The sequence below is a fragment of the Musa acuminata genome, chromosome BXJ3-2, assembly GCF_036884655.1.
Source record: "Musa acuminata AAA Group cultivar baxijiao chromosome BXJ3-2, Cavendish_Baxijiao_AAA, whole genome shotgun sequence".
Classification (NCBI taxonomy): domain Eukaryota; kingdom Viridiplantae; phylum Streptophyta; class Magnoliopsida; order Zingiberales; family Musaceae; genus Musa; species Musa acuminata.
Genome location: NC_088350.1, coordinates 30,723,403 through 30,743,979, shown reverse-complemented (window position 1 = coordinate 30,743,979; position 20,577 = coordinate 30,723,403). Strand labels below are relative to the sequence as shown.

The window sequence follows — 20,577 nt, the reverse complement described above, 5'->3', positions numbered from 1 at the left end:
ATCTGCATTTGGAGTACATTATATAGCGACGCAGACAAAAATCTAACTTTTTTTGTTTGCATCAGTATATAGGTTGTACAGATGCAAGCAAATGGTGTCTTTTTGCATCTGCAAATGCAACATCAAATTAACTACTCTGGATGGATGATTTGCTGCTTCCCAAAATTCAAGAAAATGATGCATTTTTGCATAGTGAAATTTTCATTTTACCCTTTTACATTTTGTAAGAATTTAATAATTTTTTTGGGAAATGAGAATATTGTTGGTTTAATTGATGCATTGTCAACTTGTCACAACCCTCTTTATAGTTGGATTCCCTCATCACATAATAGATGCCACCTATCATGTCATGTCCTGCTCCAATGGATCTTTTGACTCAATAGAAGGACATAGTAACACTGTCATCTACTAAGAAACACTATCAAAATTATATTCTTGCAAGTGCCAAACCCACAAACAAAAAAGGAATAATTAATATCACTACTATATTTGTATATATATATACACATATATACACACATATATACATATATATATATATACATATATATATATATATATATATATATACATACATATACATACATATATATATATACATACATACATATACATATATATATACATACATATACATACATATACATATATATATATACATACATATACATATATATATATATATATATATATATATATATATATATATATATATATATATATATATATATATATATAGAGAGAGAGAGAGAGAGAGAGAGAGAGAGATTATCTTAATCTGGATTAAATCCCATTTTGCTTTCACCAATCTTTAATTATTTCTTGAGAAATGTTGTGCTGAAGATATGCAGGAGGAGGAGGAAAGCAAGTTGACTTTATACTTGTATACATCTGGAGAGATGCCAGATTAAATGGACATGAATGTGTAAGATGCATCCACCATACTTAATTTAGGATGCTGATGGGGCAAATCCCTATTAGTTAGTGTATCACTGTCAGTCTACAGTACTGTCCAATTCCTTTTCTTTATGTCCAAATCTTGATTGATGCCATGCATCAACCAAGCAAAGATGAGTCTTAATCCTTTTGACTTATGAAGAACAGTGGAGCTACATGTCAACCTATTGGAGATTAGACCACCTTTGAGAAAACTATCTTAAATGAGCCACCAAGTAAACAGTAGAATTTCCTGATGACACAGACATCCACTCTATTCCTTAATGTACGTAAGACAGAGAAACCCATATTAATGTTCACTGTTCTTGGTGAAGTATAAGACAGTTTACACAGATATTGCATCCATGAACTCAGATAACTTAAGAGCCAAGTCATGGAACATGATTGGTTGTCCATCAATTCAAAGGTTGTAAAAAGTTGTTTCTCATTGAATAATTGGCATAAAAGTGATCAAAATTAGTCTTCCCCTTTCAATCTGAAAATTGATAAGAAGTTGCAATTGAAAAAGAACATTGGTCAAAGAGCCTTCTCAATATAATTTTGCAACTTATGGAGTTAGAGACAATAATATCATTAGTGACATATAATGATTCAAATTTTCTTGGTAATCCTTCTAATTGAACAAAAGTAGACCATTAATTGTCATGTCAAAGCCTTAAATATGTGACTTTTAATATGAGTATTACATATGATATCTCAAATTAGTTCTACATCAGGTATGAATTTTTCCTTGAAATAGCTCATAAATCATTATCTATGTTCAAAATGTAGACCACATCCAATTCACATGTTAGATAAATGGGACATTTTACAGTAATAAATTATTTTTTTTATGTTGAATGCTAAAAATGAGATGTCAATTTAAACTTGTCCAAATTCTATACATCATTTTTCCCCAAGAAAAAAATCTGAAATTTCCATCAGTGGTATGTCAACAAGAAAATGAACAACCAAAAGGTAGGCAATAAATAATATGAGTGCAAAAAATTGTTGGGTTTGGAATCTATACATTGGTTTTAGCACATCACTTGTTTATTATTAGCACACAAAGCTGCCATTGCTCGAGCATCATTCCTCTATAGGAAACTGAGAATGGATTCGAGCTCATTCACGTCCAAAGATGATGAAGATCTTGGAAAATGCCACCTGATGTCTTAGAGATCCATCTTATCAGAGGCCTTTTGTTTGCAGACTACTCCTCTGCAGCACTCCATCAGGAATAGAATTTGTCCTCCCCCAGCCTGCCTTTTGATCCTTTTCCAGCATATTCCTGCACAGACATGGAGCTTTCTCCCTCCATCAACCAATCAAGTGTTGGCCGGTCATAAAGAAGGAGTATATGGCAGACACCGTAACGTGGCTTCACCCCAAGCGAGTCCTCCCTCTCCCTTTCGCCGCTGCTGACCTCCATGCGTATGCCTGCATCTGTGACAAAGGAAACAGGCAATGCTGGGTTCATCCCCCATGGCGTTTTCCTCAAGGAGAAAGGAGGAGGAATTAGTGCAGCGGTATGAGCATATGATGCAACGAACGTAATGGAGGTTCGTCTTGGAGATAAGATTCCCGAGGCCATGGCGATGTCGGGGGGGGGTCATTGGATTGTATGTAAAAGGCAGCAAAGGTGGAATAGCATACGCCTGTGTATATTTTAATTGGGAGTGGGCGATGGGTTGAGCGGCTATCCGCTATTCGTTTCAGACGAGGCAAAACCAGAAGCCGTTCCACTTCTCCTGCTATATAAACACTTGCATCTCCACAAAAGGAAACACGAAGCCGTCCACTGGACAGCGAGATGAATGCATGCATGGCCTGAAGGGTCGCAGAGGTGAGTGAGCTCATCGGAGGTTGACAGAAGAGAGTGAGCACCCATGGTGTTTTCTTGCATGGAAAGGGAGAGACAGAGTCCATGCTCCAAGCTATGCGTGCTCGCTCCTCTATCTGTCAGCCACCACCGGTCGATGCCGTCTTCCGGTTGTACTTTCCTTCCTTGCTACTAACCCTACACCTTGATTCATTATTTGACTTGCAATGAAGAACAGATGGCCGAAGATCACTGGAACTGTTCTTTTCTTACTGCAACATTTTGAGCAGTACTACGACGGGCTTTATGATTCTTAGAAGTTGATCGGTTCTGTCTCAAATCAAGCTTGGTTGGGATCAGGATTTTTATGATCAACCCACTCAGATTCTATGCGATCTATTGTCTCGAACTTATCTTTGACATCAAAGACCGCTGTTTTCATCTTCAAGCCTAACTAAGCCCTGTTGAGTTTTGTGTATGTCTAAGAAAACTAGCAATAGAAGAAACCATCTGGCGACCTTTTGATGACAAAATAGTTGTCTTGGTGGCTAAATCTTTCCATCTTTTTTTTTCCATCATATTTGTTGGGGTTGAAAATTTGAAGCCTATTTCTTGGTCAAACTGGACAGTCTCCGTAGCGGTTGACCTTTGAGATTCCAAGTCAAATCCTGTTGACAATAACGAAAACCACAAGGACAACACACAAAACCTGTGTGCTACGGGACAGGACAGAGATTTTTGGATTCGGTCTGGCCTTGAGAGAAGAAAAGGAAGAAGAAGAAGAAAAAGTGGTATATCCATCCAATTCCCCCATTTCCTCTATCGTTTTCATCCTGTTGGAGGCGAAGGATCTAAAAACGGGCAGCAGATGGTGGAAGGCGATTCAAAGGTGACGCCTTTCTTCTCTCTCCATTTATAGAAGAGAAAATTCCGACGAGTTCTTATCGAGCTTCTCAGTTCGTGGTCGGGTGCTTGCCAGTGTATGCAACAGCGCAGGCGGCGGGTTCTTCTTCTTCTTCTTTGCGTGAGGAGTCGGCTGATTGCGTTGGTCGATAGGGCGTCGGGAGACAGATGGAGTTGCTGGTAAGGAGGAGAGCTCTTGCTCTCTCTCTTTCTCTCTCTCTGCTTCTCGTCCTCGTTCTTCTGCAGGTTCATCGTCTACCGATTCCCCGCCTCATCAAAACCTGATCTTTCTTGCTTCGAATGTAAAATATGCGACAACTCTTTGTGATCGAGGATCAAAATTTTGTAGAAGAAGTTGAAATCGGAAGGAACGCATGCGAATGAGACAATGGTTTCCCCTTATCAAAGAATAAGAATGCTACAGAACAACAAGCACTCGGACGCGTAAGAACGGAGATGAAGAAGAGGAAAACAGAGGAATCGAAGATTGAAGGCCGGAAGCGAGATCGCGCAGATTGAGGTTGTCTTGCGGCTTGTTGATGCTCATTCGTCGCTCACCGATGCCGTTCCCCTTCCTCCTCTTCGGGATCGAGATCGACATCGAGATGCACGGAGCAAAGAACCTAAACAGCGTTAACGCTATACCACAAAGGGGAGGGTCGAGGGAAAGAAGACTCAGATGGGAGATATTTATAGCATATAACGTTTGAAATTAACGGTATACGTCTCGACAGCGTATAACGTGCATGCCGAAAGTTTTATTTGCTGTAACATATATCAGTGCGTCACAAGCACGTGCTGTTCACGTTAAAATGCACGTACATGGAGTTCATTCAATTCGATGCTCTTTTGATATCATAATAAAATAATATATATTAGTAAAAAAGATGATTTTAAGTTTGATTAGCTTATATGTCTTCTTAAAAAAATCTATTTTCTTTTTTTAAAATAAAAAATAAAAATATTATTACATCAAATTACGTATATGACGTTCACACTTAGATTTGAACATAAAATCTATCGCACACTGTGTAAGATAGTCACTGAATGATCCGTTTGCCGAAGGATGACTTCCTTTACGCATACTACCGTCTCAATCAGGTGTTAAAGTTCAGCAAATTGTACTTGATATCTTCTGCTACCGGGTGGATCAACTTGGAGTTGATACCTACATGGACGGTGGCCGTTCAACTGCAATCTGCAAGGGTCATCCATCGTCTCTTAGCTCATGTCGATCGTGCTTGAGTTCCACGCGACGTGGCACGTCGCCGCTGTCCAAGCGCAAGCTTAATCTGTCGGTCCTTGCACTTGTTGAGATCTCCAGTAGCTTCTCTTCTGCGACAGTGATGCATGGCGCTGATCCTTTGTGTGGCTTCGACGCCTCCATATTTTCTATGGAACAGTGAGGATGCATCCAACACTGTCATCTTTGCGACGCCGAAATCTGTGTTCTCTTATGATGTCCGAGAACGATGTGGCGAGTCCCTAATGCCGGGTGAGACACAATTCTTATCCTCTCTAAAGCTTCGTGTTGTTGCTAGTGCCAAGCAATTCAAATCTGCTTGTTGCGGTCGTACTTCACCTCTCTCTCTCTCTCTCTCTCTCTCTCTCTCTCTCTCTCTCTCTCTCTCCACACATAGAATCATCACAAAACTGATGGTTTTCACTTGGAATCTACATAGACTTGTGATAGCCAAACTATACTTTTTCTCATCAAACCAAACGAAGTTGTGGAATTGATGAGCAAATCATGTTGTCGGATGAATACGTACAAAATCTTAGTCCTGTACTTTTACTTTGTTTGATGAGTATATTAAATATCGTAGAACACATTATTTTTCATATTTCTATGACTTTTCAAGCATCAGTTGAAATCTTCATGAATAATTTTATGTCCCTAGTCAACCTAGAAAGATTCTAGCGCAATTGAAAGACATGTTGTAGCTAAATATTTATTTTCCGGGACAACCATTATCGTCTTACCGACTAAACTAGTTAACATCTTTTAAATTAATTTGATGAGATTTCGAACTCACGATCTTAATTTATTTAATATTAAAAATATTAAAATAATTAATTAGAAACCCATATGACCTAAACCTTGTTTTCCAAGGATGCACAGAACCAAATAGGAGGAGGCAGGTCAGTGAAAGAACAAACAAGTTTTGTTGGCTTTTGATGCCTGAAGAATCTGCAGATCTCTGGATGTCAGTGAGGCAGCCAGCATAGCATGCATCCCAAAAGCAACTTTTCATAGCTTTTGCATTGTGGAAAGTTTCCATGGGTTGCATTTGAACACATATACATCAAGGACAATCCAATGTTTGGATCACATAAACCACAAAGCACCATACCAGTTTCTCATTGTTGGTCTTTATCTGAAACAATCATATATTAAATATGAAAGAGGCTGTAGAAACATGATTTCCACTGAAGGTTCATTTCTTTAATTTTTAGTGTCCCAAAGTCTTTCTCCTCCTAGTTGGACACTCAAAAACAGTAAAAGTAGGCTCTTCTATGTCACACAGCTTGACAAGGCTCTTTTTATTTGTGTTTCTATCTCGTGGGCATGTCTTGCCTATATCAGGAAATGAACCAGAGCTACACTTGCAGAAGTCCTGGGGGGGGGAACTCAGGTTAAAACCAAGCTAAAGGACAAGTGAAACTACTGTCTGCTTATGGGCTGCAACATTTTTGTGAACAAGGGTGGGGATTTCAAAGGCACACATATTTGCATGGACCAAAACATGTAGCTTCAAATCCAAACATATGGAACATCAAAGGAAAAGAAGAAGAAGAAGAAGGAGGAGGAGAAAATACTGCTTTTCAGGTACCTGAAAGGAAGATAGTTGCCTCAAAAATAAATGAATAGAAGAAGATTTAGTTTCCATCTAAAGTTGTTTGCAACCAGAAAAAGTGAATGAATCCTAACATCAAAGAAGAAGAAGAAGAAGGAGAAAATACTCCTTTTAGCTACCTGAAAAACCAAGATTGAATGCAAGAAGATTTAGTTGCCATCTAAAGTTGTTTGCAGCCAGAAAAAAAGTGATTGAATGTTTTTATCTCTGGTAAAACATGCCTTGTATACGACCGCTTCTAAAAAGTTGGACAGTGTTACCTGCAAACTATGGAGTGACTTGTCTATATCCAGTTGTCCATCCTCCACTTGGTTGAAAAGCATCACACCACAAGTCAGGAAACATGAAGCAGTATACAATCGAAGGGTTTGCAAAAGGTTGTGTTCTAGGATGAGTTGAAGAAATGTGTTAGGTGTTGATGCATCAAAAGGCTCTCCACTCAATGCAGTGTAGTTTATCTCATGACTCTCTCACACAGCATATTGTTATTGGTAAACCTGTTCATGTCAGTTTGGTCTGCTGTTGGTGTAAGCATTAGAGTAAGGGCATTAACATTTGTCTAATGGAGTGCTGCCTTGTTGATCATGTAAAAGAACCTTAGTTTACATCACTCTATGTCTTGTTCCATGATATGGGGGGACTGCTAAGCACCACTTTAGATGTTTTGACTACCCTCGTATGGCATATGCAGATCATTCTAAAACAGATGTTGTAATATCATGTCAAAAACATGCACTTCAATTCAGTAAGCTCCTCAAGAACAACAATAATGTATTGATATTCTCAAGCAAACCCTATTTCTTCCACAAGTTTATTAGCTCACTTACTGCGTTCTCCCTCACTTGGCAAACACACAAGTAATTAGTAGTCACACCAGCACAAATATAGAGTTCACTTATGATAAGAGAAAACAACTCAAGAATAAGGAAGGAAACAAACGCTCAGCTGCGGATCAGGCCACAAGACAAAGCCATCAACAGTATCGCTGCGTCTCTCTCTTCCTGCGGGAACACCTTCTGGATCGCTGTGTTCTTGTTGGAGCTTAATTGAACATCATCGAAGCAAAGCTTCTTGGCGGTCGCACTGGAAGCGTCAACCTTGCACCGTTTCTTGAATGGGAGAGTTCGATCGATATCCAACTTTTTCTCTTTTCTCACTTTGGCCGGAGCAGTGGCGGGGATCAATCCGCCGTTCAGAGCCGCTGCGGCTGCCATGGCACGCCTCGCCTTCCTTTGCCGTATTCCACATGCGTTACAGAGCGACTGCACCATCATATGGTGGATCAGCAGTGTGAAGAACTGAAGACATGGTCATATACTTCTGTAGATAGAGCTGTAGGCCATTGTTCACGGATTAAGAGGTACTTGCCTTGGGGCCGCGAGGCCCACTCCTCCACAGAGGAGTCTTGGTTGTGTTGCAGTCGCTGCAGATTCTGATGATACCATTTCCGTTGCTTTGATTGCCTGTACCGAACCCTTGGCTTCTTTGGCTTTGGTCTTCAGAGAGTAGCATGCTTCCTCTCGGTTTGCTCACCACGAAGTGAGTGGAATTCATCATCTTCCTCATAAACCGCATCTTGGAGGACATCCATTTACCGGGCCTATCCGCTTCTTCTTCTTCTTCTTCTTCGTCTTCTCCTTCTTCTTCCGTGATATTGTCCAGATCGCAAAGAGAGAGTTTGAGAGCATCGTCGTCGTCGGCGTCGGCAGGATGCTGTGTCATGCGATCGCTCGATCCCGCTCTCAGGAACAGCTCCCTGGCCTACAACCAAGAACCGATGCTATATGATCATGGACTACTAAAGATCCGGTTGCAATGCAACTGGTCGCATCGCATAGTCCTTCCTGGTGCAAAACTAGTTCCCTACCTCCTGCAGTGGCTGCTGGACGTGACGGCCCGTGCAATAATCTGCTCCTTGATCATGGCGGCTGCTGAAGAGATCGGAACACGAGAAGGAAGAAGCACGATCTGCTAGGGCGGAGGTAGGGAGGTGACCTAGATCTCTGTCCCCCTCTTCCGAGGGGACAACACATGCCTGGTTCAGATCGAAGGGAGTCATGGAGAGAAAGGAGGGAGGTGTAGTCCTTCCAGGAAGAGAGCGTACTAGGAGGAGTGGGATATTGGAGATGAGAGAAGGCAGTGGGGGAGGGCTAGAGACCAACCATGAGCTATCATAGAGAAACAAGGATCGGAAAAATCAGCGTGGGAAGGGGTAAAACTCCCTTTTATAAGGTAAACAAGAACAATGACTAGGAATCTGATCAAAGGCATTCACGTGACTCCCCCAACTCCTCCATCACCAGAGATGCCAAGAATCAAATGAGGGAAATGTTACATGGAAAATACAAAATAATGGGAACCACTGAAGACCACGTCGCAACAGTGTATAACATTCCAAGATGCCGCAAACAGTGCCTGCTAAATCCCATAAAATTGACTTGTCAGCAGCTCACCAGAGGGGTTGTAAGATGTAAAGATAGGTCTGGGCAGGGCTTCCGTCGCTATTGGCCAAAGGGCATTCAATGTGAGAGCAGGCAAAGGGTCACGAATAGCCCCCTGCTCCCAACCCACCTTGGCTGCTCCTTCCTGGATTTACCCCCCCGTCGCTGTGAAAAGTTAACTGCACAGCGGTCAGATCTCTCTCTCTCTCTCGGCCACCGTTCTGTGCAAGGAATTTTACTGCGCCGGTACCAGCTTTGCGCTGCCCGGGGCGCTTCAGGAGTTACTGCGATTTCATCCGAGCAACCGATGGCGAGAGATGAAGACACGAAGTACGCTGCCACCCTTGGAGCATTGATTGCAGTTGAAGTCGACGAATGAAGCTATACCTGCTTCATGTTCACTGGGGCTCGCCACCGGATAACGTTTCTTTGATGTGAGAAGCTGCTGCTGCAATTAATTCGTGTGACGGTGGGGATGGATACGTAGGGGAAGTGCCCTTCACTCTTGATCCCAGAAGACAGAGATGGAGAAAGAATTCACTGTCAACGTATGAGGTATGAGGTATGAGGTATGAGGCTCAATAATTTTCGGAGTACGTCCAAGCAAACGTAGCTCTCACATGGGTGTCCCCAAATGCAAGGGCAATGGCTTGGTGCTACAAGACACTGCATCCCATGCTTCGTTCACCATGGACCCCTCCTCTCTCTCTCTCTCTCTCTCTCTTCTCTCTCTTTCTCGTGATCGTTTGGGAAGCCCTACGATAATTGTACATTACAGGAATTACGTTATCTTAAAGCAGGAAGTAGATTTGAGAGAGGAGAAATGCGTCTCGGGTCACGGCCGAAATAGATACGAACACCACCGTGGACTGGCCACCTTCTTTTTGGTAATCAATCCATTTACTCATGTCGATCCAAGTTTTGGAACTAAGCATGCCTGTAGAGAGAGAAAGCAGAGACGCTTTCGTCAACAACACGTCGTATTCTATTGTCAAGCAAATGAGCTTTAGATTGGCCATATAAGACGGAGCCTTGAATCACATCAATCCCCCCCTGTCTCTCTCCTCTGACTGGGATCAGGGATCACAGCTCTGCGGTACAACAGAGCTGCACCTAGATTTCTTACTGTTGCAGCTCCTAGATCTTGAACTTGGTTACCGTGCAGAGGAAAAGGCGTGTCGAGATCGTTGGATCAAACAAACAATCGAGCTTCCTCGACTCAGCCATGTCGGGTCGCCCTTCCTCTTCCCTGTTTGCATGGTAACATTTCGTATGCGGAAAGCAGAGAGATAATTCAGATAAAGGAAGGCCTACAAGAGTCGAAGATTTCTCAGCCATTTTTAATCCTTCTTCTTTGTTCTTTTCTGAAAGCAGAACATTTGGCTGTGGACGACACACGCCTCCCCGCATCGCCGAAGGCCCTTCGATTCTACTCGTCCGTCGTACACCCCACATCGAGAAGGATAAGCAGGAGGTGGCGGGTGAGCCTCGCAGGGACGTGACCTGCAACTCAATCACAACCACGCCTTCTCAACAATATCCTTGAGCTTTCGGTGTCCACAGTACTGTTTACTCTCTGTCAGAGATCGCCTTGGGCCATCCACACCATTGAGTTCTTAAATGCAACTGAAACCTTGTGCCCGGCATCGCCAGGACCATGGTGATCGACGCATCATCATTCTTCTGAAGTCTAGAGCTGGGAATTAATTGCCTGCAGATCCATCATGCATGAATGAAACAGTACCTGGTATTGTCCTTGGGTAGCTTCATTAAATTTGGAGCAGAGACTGCTGCAATTATGAAGAGCAATATACCCAACACTACAATCATGATGATCCCCTTCTGACTCCTAGAATTCTGCTTGATCTTTATTCTTCCACTCTTCCGAAAAGATGACCGATGAGGTTTGCGGCCAGTTGCGGAAATTTACATGAAAGCTTCCGTTTCCATTGGCAAGCCAGGCTCGGTCGTATCCCATCGGTCCTTCGTACTTGACAGATAGAAACATTAGTGTGCAAATCATTAGATGGGCAGGTGGAAATATTTCTATGGTCACATTACACTGAGCTTCGTCCTCCTCGGGATAGATAATACATATGAAAATTGAGGATATATCATCCGGTTTCATCATCTCGTCGTCCAACTTCTGGCCTCTAAAAAGTACTGCTCGAGTCCTTCGTATTACCTCTGGTAAAGGGTGAGCAAAGGACAAGATCTGAGACCGGGGAGGGAGAGCAACCCAATTGAATGTGGGGGGACCAAGATTCGGCTGATATGTTGTGCAGTACAGAACACGGGGGGAAGTATTAGCACAGTGACAAGGCAACCAAATCATCACCTGCAGGGAGCAGAAGACGAGAAAACACTGATTGGTAACCAGTGAATTTGAACTATCAGCACTGTATGGTAATATGCAAAGGTGTCTTTTGTCAAATATTACAACTGAAACAGCCACTTGAAATGCAAGCAGTGGCTCCACTCGGAGGTTCGTAAATAACAGTTACCGTGTTGTAATTTGGAAGGGATGAAGGTAACTATCACGCGAAAAATTTTAATGTCGAGATGGAAATCATAAATATGATAATTCAAAATTTTTTTGTGTACTTTCTTTTTCAATGAAGTTATAGAAAAAAGAAAAAATATTTTTTTCTTTTTATTTTTTACATGATCATTATTGTTAGTGAATAAATGTGTTGTGGTTAGTGAGTAAGCATGACTAGATCCACGGGCCGATGTCGGGAGCTATTTGCGGGGTGATTCGGATGATGAGGTACTCGAGCTCTCGAGAAGGAGTGTTGGTTGGCGTTGCTTGGGATCGGGGCTGATTGGTGACTTCTTGGTGCTGGACGAGTCGCGCTCCTGTGCCAAGTCCTTCACCGTCGATGAGTGGTCGTCCTTTTGCAAAAATAGCCTCCGTCGGGGTGGTACCCGACCGTGACCCCTTCGACGAGCAAGTTAGTAATGAGCGGGATTGCTTTTTTCCTCTCTTTTTTCCCTCCCTCTAGCCGAAGGCTGGCTAGAGGTTTTATACCTTAGCGAGAGGGCTGAGGGCACATCGATTTGACGTTGTCGTTGGTCTCCGAGGGATGGGACGATCCTTCTGAGTGGCCGTCGGGCCGAGGCGTGCATTGAGATGTCAAACAGCACCGCCCCGGGCTCCTGGGATGGGACGTGTGGTATATCTTCTTGGTACGAGTTCCCAAGATAGGACGTGTGGCGTGGGGCTCTGACTTAGCGTCTATGTTGGCTGTGACGTGTTCAGACTATCAAAATATACCGTATCGACTATGTTACAATGATCAATAGAATAAGAATTTAGAAAAAATATAATTAAAAAAATTTCTCCCATCAAAATTATCTCTCAATATTAACTAACATATAATCTAACAATAATAAAATTGCTTCTTCAGGGGTTAAAAATCACAGAATTTGTCTCATCCTCTCTGATGTACATCAAAAATCACATCAATGGACAGATGCTTCAATCATCTTGAAAATTAATTTCACCTAACAAATTATTCTTTTGGTCTGATCAAACAGCTGGCTTTTGTGCACGTGAAATCCATGTGTTCCTCATTACAACTCACACTGGAATAAAGCTTCTGAGCTCTGAGCTGGAACAGAAGCAGCCTGTGGGCCAATTTCCTAATCAATCTCAGTTAAACGCTTCCTCAACTCTTCATGAATGTGTTGCTATGATGTAAAAGAAGGGGGAAAAAGAAATCTTCAGCATTCCTTTAAAGAAATCAGAAAATATCATGAAAGAATCATAGAACCGGATAAGCAAACTTCATCTCTCTTCGTCCGTCCGTCCTGCGTTGAGATTCGTGTTTTGCCATCAACAGCTTCGGTTTGTCATTAGTTTCCCGCTTTTATATATATATATATATATATATATATATATATATATAGTCTCTCTAACCGACTCGGAAGTTTCTAATTGTCACGGCTCCGCTTCCCCTTCCTCTTCCATCGACGACGACGGCGACGACAACCTCATCAAGAAGAAGAGAAACTCGCGGCCCAATAAGCCCTCCGCTGCGCCTTTCTCGGCCACATCTCCTCCTACTTCATCTATCCGATGCCAGCAAACTCATCGTCGCCTTCGTCCGCAGCTGGCCCCCATCGGACCATCACCGTCTTCCCCTGCAGCCCCTCTGGGGTCAACCTATGCGCATCTGGATCCATGAACCTCGCTGCGGGCCGGGCCCAAGATGATCGGGGTCCTCGAGGTCGTCGTCGGGGGTTTCTCCTTCGGAGTACCTGGTTCACGCCTTGTCTAGGTGAGATCCGTTCTCTTACCGTCTGCTGCTTATGGGTTCGATGAATCACTAGTGCATCTTTACTCTCGATTTCTGGGTTGCGATCTCGTATCTTGAACTGGCGGAATACGAGGTTTAGAAGTGATTTCTAGGTTGCGATCTTGACTGATGAGATCCGGGGTTTAGATATTATTTCTAGGTTGTGATTTCGAATCCTGAACTGATGGGTTACGAGGTTTAGATGTTGTTAAAGAAGAGAACCTAGGCTGCGATCTTGAATCTTGAACCGATGGGATGCATAGTTCAGATGTGGGTCAAGAAAGAGATCTTTAAGGGCATTTTAAATAGAGATACAAGAGCTACAATCCTTGCATAGAAGCAAGAACTGAAAGGAAATCTTGATTTCGAAATGCTAAGGGCAATGAGGCTGGGTAGAAGCTGCTGTCTAAATATGTTTGACAGTTTGATGCAAGAAGTGATAAAACAGTAACTGACTAATAGTTTCTTCCAACCCTTGCTTAGATAAGAAAGAATGAAAAGAGATTTTAATTTCGAAGTGATTCTGCAATGAGTCTCTGAATCAAATTAGCCCTTTCAACAGGAAATGTCATTTGATGACAGACTTTTATCCTTAAAGTATGCTTAGATAGACACTCATTTAAATCTGTTGTTTGACAAGAATTTGCCGATCTATGATAAGGATGAAATATAACAAAGCTACAAGAGCAAACATAGTAATTGTTATGTGGAAAGTTACAAACAAAGACAATTTTATGTTGGGGCTTGTCACATAAATTTCATGCAATATATTTTCAATAAATTTCCCCCTGCAATTGCATATAAATATTAGATTCTTTTGCTGGTTTTGTTGTTCCATGTTTGGCGCCATTGTGACTAACCCGTAATGTATTTGATTGTTGAATCACCATGAGAGGAAGAAATTTGGAAGATCTAAGCAGCACTGCAAAATGCATGAGCTTTGATTGTATTCATTTTCTTGTTTATCATTTTTCAAATCATCTTTCAACCTTTTTGATGCTGAATTTCATATAAAAGCTGAGGATGAAATTTATTTGCGGGCAGGTAAACAAGTGTGATTCAGACATTAGTAAAAGTATTTCTATGATCTAACATGTTCACTCTATATTCATAGTTCCACTTGCTAAACTTCTTGCAAAAGATTGACCTCATCAGTTTATTTACATTAATGGCATGAAAAATACCTATCATCATTGATCTAAATATGAGGTGGTACGTCGAAATGCAGAATCAATTACCTACATTTTCATTACTATATAATGCTACAGCATAAATTTCTGTCCCCCCCAAAAAAACGGTCTGTTTTAAAGAACCACCGGTATGAAGGTTCAGGCCAACTGGTGCTTTCTACATGTACATAGTCCAATATATATTCTTTTTGCTGATTTTTTTCTTTAGTGAAATTTTTGCTGATGTTGTAGCTGCTTTGGAAAATGCAAGTGATGATAGGTCATGGGCTCTTTGATTCTTTTTAAGAAACAGATAACTCCTGCTTGAAAAATATCACATGTATTAATTTGTATCCTTTGTAACAATAGTCCATATGTTGGTAATTGCTGCTTTAGCTATAATAACTGTCGTGAGCTACATATCTAATGGTTGTAGACTGTCCAAATTGTATAATATATTTATCCTCATAGGTAATACAATTGAACTGTCCTATGTTCATGTTTGTTTTTTGTAGCATGAGATGCTAAGAACACTTGTTGACAAACTAAATGTTTGTATATGATAATAAATATTTGTATATGATAATAAATTTGTTGACAAACTAATCGTGTATATTTGACTAGAAAGTGTTGAATATTAATTAAGAGAGCAAAATGCAAGGAAAGAGAAAAAACATATACTTGAAAAATTAGGAAAGAGAGAACATAGTGAAGTTGCTGATTTTATTTATATTAATTTGGTCATTTGTAGATTTGGATTTCAAAGGCAGAAATCAACTCCCTCCATATTGTATTAGTTTTTATATGACAAATTACAATTCTTAATCCAGGCGTTTAATATTCACAAGTGTGTAACATTTGACTATGTGCAAATGGTGGACCTTCAAGGGTATTCCATCGTCACGCCTATTAGTTAGCAAAGTGGAATATTCATCATATATACAATCAGTCATTTTTTTGCTACAAACCATTTCACGTTATATCTCTTTTTACTTGTGTTTCACAGTTTCGTAATATAACAACTGTTAGTGATTAATGACATGATTAATGATTATGCGCATGTCTCCTATTAACAAGATGGATGCTATGGTTGTCAGTGAAGCTATCCGTCATGAGTTGCAAATCGACGAAGTGGATGGGACGAGATCAGTTATTGCTAACCTTGAAGGAGTCATATTTGAGATAACCCTGAAGCGAGATTAAGATTATGTTAACAAGTACATCTTCTTTGTCTATTTAGAATAAAAAAGATAGTTAAATTATGACGTCATATTTCTTGAGTTGTATTGTCATAGATTTAAAACTGGAGATGCGGGGTATCGATCCCCGTACCTCTCGCATGCTAAGCAAGCGCTCTACCATCTGAGCTACATCCCCATAGATGATTTTATTTAGGAAAGAGAGAATATAGTTAAGTAGATGATTTTATTTATATTAATTTGGTCATTTGTAGATTTGAATTTCAAAGTGAAACAGAAATCAACTCCATCGATATTGTATCAGTATAGTTTTTATATGACAAATTACAATTCTTAATCCAAGCATTTAATATTCACATGTGTGTAACACTCTTAGCTAATGGTGGACCTTCGGGGGTATTCCATCGTCACAACTATTAGTTAACAAAGTATTCATCATGTATACAATCGGTCATTTTTCTACTGGAAACCATTTCACATTATACCTCTTTCTACTTGTGTTTCACAGTTTCGTAATATAATAACTGTTAGTGATTAATGACACGATAAAAGCCAGAACCTCATAGTCTCTTCTTAAGGGTATTTTGGAAACCGCCAGCACAATTTTCTTGACGGGAATCAAAACCTCATTAGACATAGTTATTGATTCTGCTCTTTGTTGTATGAATGCCATCCTCTATGCCTAAAAAATTATCCTCTGCAGAAATATAAGCATGATGAAGTTCTTTGCTCATTGGCGATTCACTCGGAAACCTAATCCTTGTAAGCTTATATATATATATATATATATATATATATATATATATATATATATATATATATATATATATATATATATATATATATATATATATATGTTGCCTGCATTTACCTGGGATAAACTGGAACCCTTCGTCAGATGTGGGTGAGTGAAATACTGAAGCAATGATTATCTCCAGTAAAGGAAGTATATTTTTGTTTAATATTGTTCAGGTAAGAGCAAGTTCCTTCACTTCACAAAGAATTATTTCTTGCTTGCTTTCCTGATTGGATATGGCACTATGTGCAACCTACTGTGATACTGTATGCAATTGATTTTGGTATTAGGAGGATATAGTACACAATTGATTTTCGAGAGGCGGGATATGATTATCATCAGAATAAGATACGCTGCTTTCTAATTGAAGAGAGCACACAGAAGATACACTTGATACTCAAAATTCTTTTAGAAGGGAAATTAATTTGCAAAATTCTTTTTAGTGAAGAAAACTTTGGTCAACAAGAAATGTCTTTGTCATCAACTTAATTGGCATGTTGTCTTCTTATGTCCGATCCTTAATGTGGGTGCCCTTGTTTAGTTGTTTGCATCCTTATTATGTTTCTGTCTACTATGTTGTTACAAAACCATTTATTTAGGTGTTTCCCACCATGTACCGCCTAATCTTTTGGTGATTATTATTATATGCACAAGTGCCGCGGAATCCCAATCTGTTAAATTGTGGACGCAATGTGAAGCAGCGACGGGAGGATTTTTATACCTGCCTTTGCATACTCAAATTGCATATATTTGTGATTTACCTTGTAAAATAATATTACTCAGCTTGGATTGTGCTTGCGAGGAGGTGTTGATTTTCGCTCTAGTGATTACAATAGATTTCTCACGAGTTTTACGTATGAACTCTGAATTTTTTTTTTTTTTTACGGATGAACTTTTAAATCTTGCAGTTCGTCTTCCTCGTTTACCTTTGATGATTTTCAAATTAGAAAAAAAAATGATAATCACATCATCTTTATGGATGAGCTAATTTGACCACATATTTCATTTGTGTCACTTATTTTTTTACAACTTATTGATTTTTTAATAGAAGCTTTTCAAACGTCGATGACCGATTCTTGAATCTATTTCACGCATACTGTTCCGGTTTAATGATAAAACTTTTATGAAATTTATCAGATGCTTTAAAACGACGGGGCCGCCAGTGCCAACTTTTGAGCTCTTCCGCTTCATGGTAATTATGGCTTATGCAAAAGGTGCAAACATTGCTGCTTAAGCAAAAATTCAGGAAACAAATATTTCTTGAAGATTGAACAGACCTCAGTTCTTGTCTATTATTTTAAACTCTGATGAGCAAAATTATTATAATCTTTGTCTCAATTATTTATTTTGTTAAAAAAACTCTCAAGCATCACAATTGTAACAACAGAACAATTGTAACAATTTTCAATTCAACAGCAGCATTGACAATGCCAGAGAGGAACAACAGCAAACGGAAGAACCTTTTCCTTCCATTTCCCACAACAGCACTGTTGAATGATTAGTTTAAAATTTCTACAGAACAACCAGGTGTCCCCTCTCTCCAATTCTCTGAAGGACACCAAAAATGCAAGAACTTAGGCAACTAATTTCAAATCAAACAAGTTTCTATTCATACTTCACATGGGTGGTAGCCAACTCCAGTTACCCTCATAGAACAATACTATTCTACTCAAGAAAGTTCAGTACGATAGTTGCTCACTCTATTTCCCTGAAGGTCAGCAACTGAGCCTTTAAGAGTCAAGTTCAGTCTTTTAACGAGTAAAACGTAACATTGCATTTTTAATGAGTAAAAACTACAAACCTGAAAATGATATACAACAACCTTTACGAGGACCAGAGTTGGTACATACTTTGTGCATGCTTGAATTACAAATTACTATGGCCCTGCTTATTAATCCATCTTAAATAAAACAGCTAGTAAGTTAAGTTATATCGGGAACATTTCTGGTTTCATCTTTGATATGTAGAAATGTACTTCCTGGTTGAGAACGACAAAAGCCAAACCAATGTAACTTTTATCACAAATACAAGTCTAGCAAGATTATTATTGAATTCTAGTAAGCTTTCTTGACATAACAAACATCATAGGATTCTCAAAACCTAAACATCAGAGTATCATATGATAGCAACAATCATCCACCCTCTGTACGCGAAATCCCAAAATCAAATATTGCAGATATCAACCATTTGCATTTAGTCAGGAGATTCACAACAAAATCAACTCTCAATTTGGAGCCACTTAAGTATCACAATTTTCTCAATGGCATGACGTCCCTGAAAAGAGCAAACAAATCTGGCTTAGAATTCATCTCTTAGGTTCTACTCTCACATGTTCGCCCACATGAAATCATCAACAAAATTTCTCTTTATACCAATGATGATGACCCAGTCAGGGAGAGTACTGCCGCGGGCCCTAAACCACATGGCATAAATGCTTAAGCCAAATTTATTAGGTGTCTGGTTCATTCCTATACATGAAACAACCATAAACTTTTGAGACTATCGAGGCATCATGGAAATCATTGTGATTTGCTTTTCTAACGTAAGAGTCCGTTAATCATTAAAGAGACGTCACAGAAAGGAAATTATCTCCTTTCTGTACTGGAGAATCCCAGTTCAGACACTGCTGAATCAGCTTTATTGCATCTCAATATAGGTATATCACACTACTAAAGATCGTCTAATAAGGATCCTAATAAATTATTAAAGGTAACAATACGAATAATCCTTCAGAAACATCAATCGCAATGAGTACCACGAAAGCCTACACCATGGACAAGATCCAGACAATGAAGTGTAAGTTTGAACCGTATCCTACATTAAAGTCCTATATCTATCGCCAGCAAAGCCCTGACTAGTGGAAGACAGTAGCATGCATATACAGCTAAGAATCCAGCTACTCTTGGTGCAATACTTCCTTATTTCTCCCAAATCTTTGACCAAAATCACTATGAATTCAAAAAAATTGTAATGCATATGGATATTAACAATTAACAGCAAGAAAAGAAAACATCGAGAAAAGAAGAAATTAAAAGAGAGAGTAAGGGGTCTGCACGAAAATTACAAGAAGACAATACAATGACGAAGAGGCCGACAAGAGCAACAGCTTGACACCAAAGAACGGGAACAGGGATCGTGACAGGTTTCGGGCCGAGAGGAACAGGGCTCGTGACAGGTTTCGGGCCGAGAGGATTCCATTCGGACAAAGGAAAAGAAAAGAAACCATGAGCGATCTGAAAACCCTAAAAGAAGTCGAAATCGAAATGCGCAAAAGTAATCAATAACCCTAAAAGAATTCGAAATCGAAATGCGCAAAAGTAATCAATAACCCTAAAAGAATTCGTAATCTAGATGCGCAAAAGAGATCAAGAACCCTAAAAGAATACGTAATCAAAATGGGCAAAAGAGATCAGGAATCCTAAAAGATTTCGAAATCAAAAGGAGCAGAAGAGGTCAGGAACCCTGAAATAACTCGAAAACAAATGGAGCAGAAGAGGTCAGGAACCCTGGAAGAATTCGAAACCAAGTGGAACAGAAGAGGCCAGAAAGCCTGAAAGAATTCGAAACGAAAAGGAACAGAAGAGGTCAGAAACCCTGAAATAACTCGAAACCAAATGAAGCAGAAGAGGTCAGGAACCCTGAAAGAATTCGAAACGAAAAGGAACAGAAGAGGTCAGAAACCCTGAAATAACTCGAAACCAAATGAAGCAGAAGAGGTCAGGAACCCTGAAAGAATTCGAAACCAAATGGAGCAGAAGAGGTCAGAAAGCCTGAAAGAATTCGAAACGAAAAGGAGCAGAAGAGGTCAGAAACCCTAAACGAATTCGAAACCGAAAGGAGCAGAAGAGGTCAGGAACCATAAAAGAATCCAAAACCGAAATAAGCAAAAAGAAATCACAGATCTAAATCGAAAGACATGTCTTACCATCTAGATGAGGAAGAGAGGAGATGGAGAAGATGAGGGCGAGACTGATAGAATCGTCTGCCACCCGATCGGGAGACCTCAAAGACCAACGACCAACCGAAGTAGCTAAGCAGCGCGAAAAAATGGTTCCGAGCTTATATAGGCAAACGTGTTGCTTTGAGATTCGCGAACGATCACAAGTCCGGTGATGAGGGATCGGCACCGCTACAGTCTGTGCTTGATTTAGT

The 20,577-nt window shown here is 40.1% G+C and overlaps 1 protein-coding gene, 3 long non-coding RNA genes and 1 other non-coding gene across 7 annotated transcripts; 2 read left to right on the top strand and 3 right to left on the bottom strand.

Moving 5' to 3' along the window:
- The first annotated feature begins 2,660 nt into the window (after nucleotides 1–2,660).
- LOC135631503 (uncharacterized) lies at nucleotides 2,661–4,498 on the top strand. Of its 3 annotated transcripts, none has more exons than XR_010494410.1 (3): nucleotides 2,661–2,782; nucleotides 2,997–3,841; nucleotides 4,011–4,498. It is a non-coding gene; the product is annotated as an uncharacterized LOC135631503 (long non-coding RNA). The 3 variants fall into 3 exon arrangements; XR_010494412.1 differs by having other exon boundaries at nucleotides 2,739–3,647; nucleotides 3,738–3,841; XR_010494409.1 differs by having other exon boundaries at nucleotides 2,739–3,841.
- Nucleotides 4,499–7,270: 2,772 nt separating this feature from the next.
- Nucleotides 7,271–8,727, bottom strand: LOC135631170 (putative GATA transcription factor 22). The gene is made up of 3 exons (XM_065138632.1): nucleotides 8,387–8,727; nucleotides 7,888–8,280; nucleotides 7,271–7,781 (listed from the first exon to the last, which is right to left on the bottom strand). Exons 1-3 carry the CDS (start codon nucleotides 8,576–8,578, stop codon nucleotides 7,461–7,463), a joined length of 906 nt encoding a protein of 301 aa, XP_064994704.1. The 5' UTR covers nucleotides 8,579–8,727; the 3' UTR covers nucleotides 7,271–7,460.
- Nucleotides 8,728–12,892: 4,165 nt separating this feature from the next.
- LOC135631310 (uncharacterized) lies at nucleotides 12,893–15,966 on the top strand. Its single transcript, XR_010494346.1, has 2 exons — nucleotides 12,893–13,243; nucleotides 15,508–15,966. It is a non-coding gene; the product is annotated as an uncharacterized LOC135631310 (long non-coding RNA).
- On the bottom strand, nucleotides 15,735–15,807 carry TRNAA-AGC (transfer RNA alanine (anticodon AGC)). Its single transcript has one exon. It is a non-coding gene; the product is annotated as a tRNA-Ala (tRNA).
- Nucleotides 15,967–18,407: 2,441 nt separating the features above from the next.
- Nucleotides 18,408–20,452, bottom strand: LOC135631404 (uncharacterized). The gene is made up of 2 exons (XR_010494380.1): nucleotides 20,351–20,452; nucleotides 18,408–18,699 (listed from the first exon to the last, which is right to left on the bottom strand). It is a non-coding gene; the product is annotated as an uncharacterized LOC135631404 (long non-coding RNA).
- Between the last annotated feature and the right edge of the window lie 125 nt (nucleotides 20,453–20,577).

Bases quoted from the DNA above. Each gene is read 5' to 3' on its own strand.
- LOC135631170 (XM_065138632.1), bottom strand. From the start codon at position 8,578: ATGACTCCCTTCGATCTGAACCAGGCATGTGTTGTCCCCTCGGAAGAG. The intron at 8,281-8,386 runs GTAGGGAACTAG...TCTTGGTTGTAG, and splicing joins TCCAGCAGCCACTGCAGGAG to GCCAGGGAGCTGTTCCTGAG. The intron at 7,782-7,887 runs GCAAGTACCTCT...ATGATGGTGCAG, and splicing joins GTGGGCCTCGCGGCCCCAAG to TCGCTCTGTAACGCATGTGG.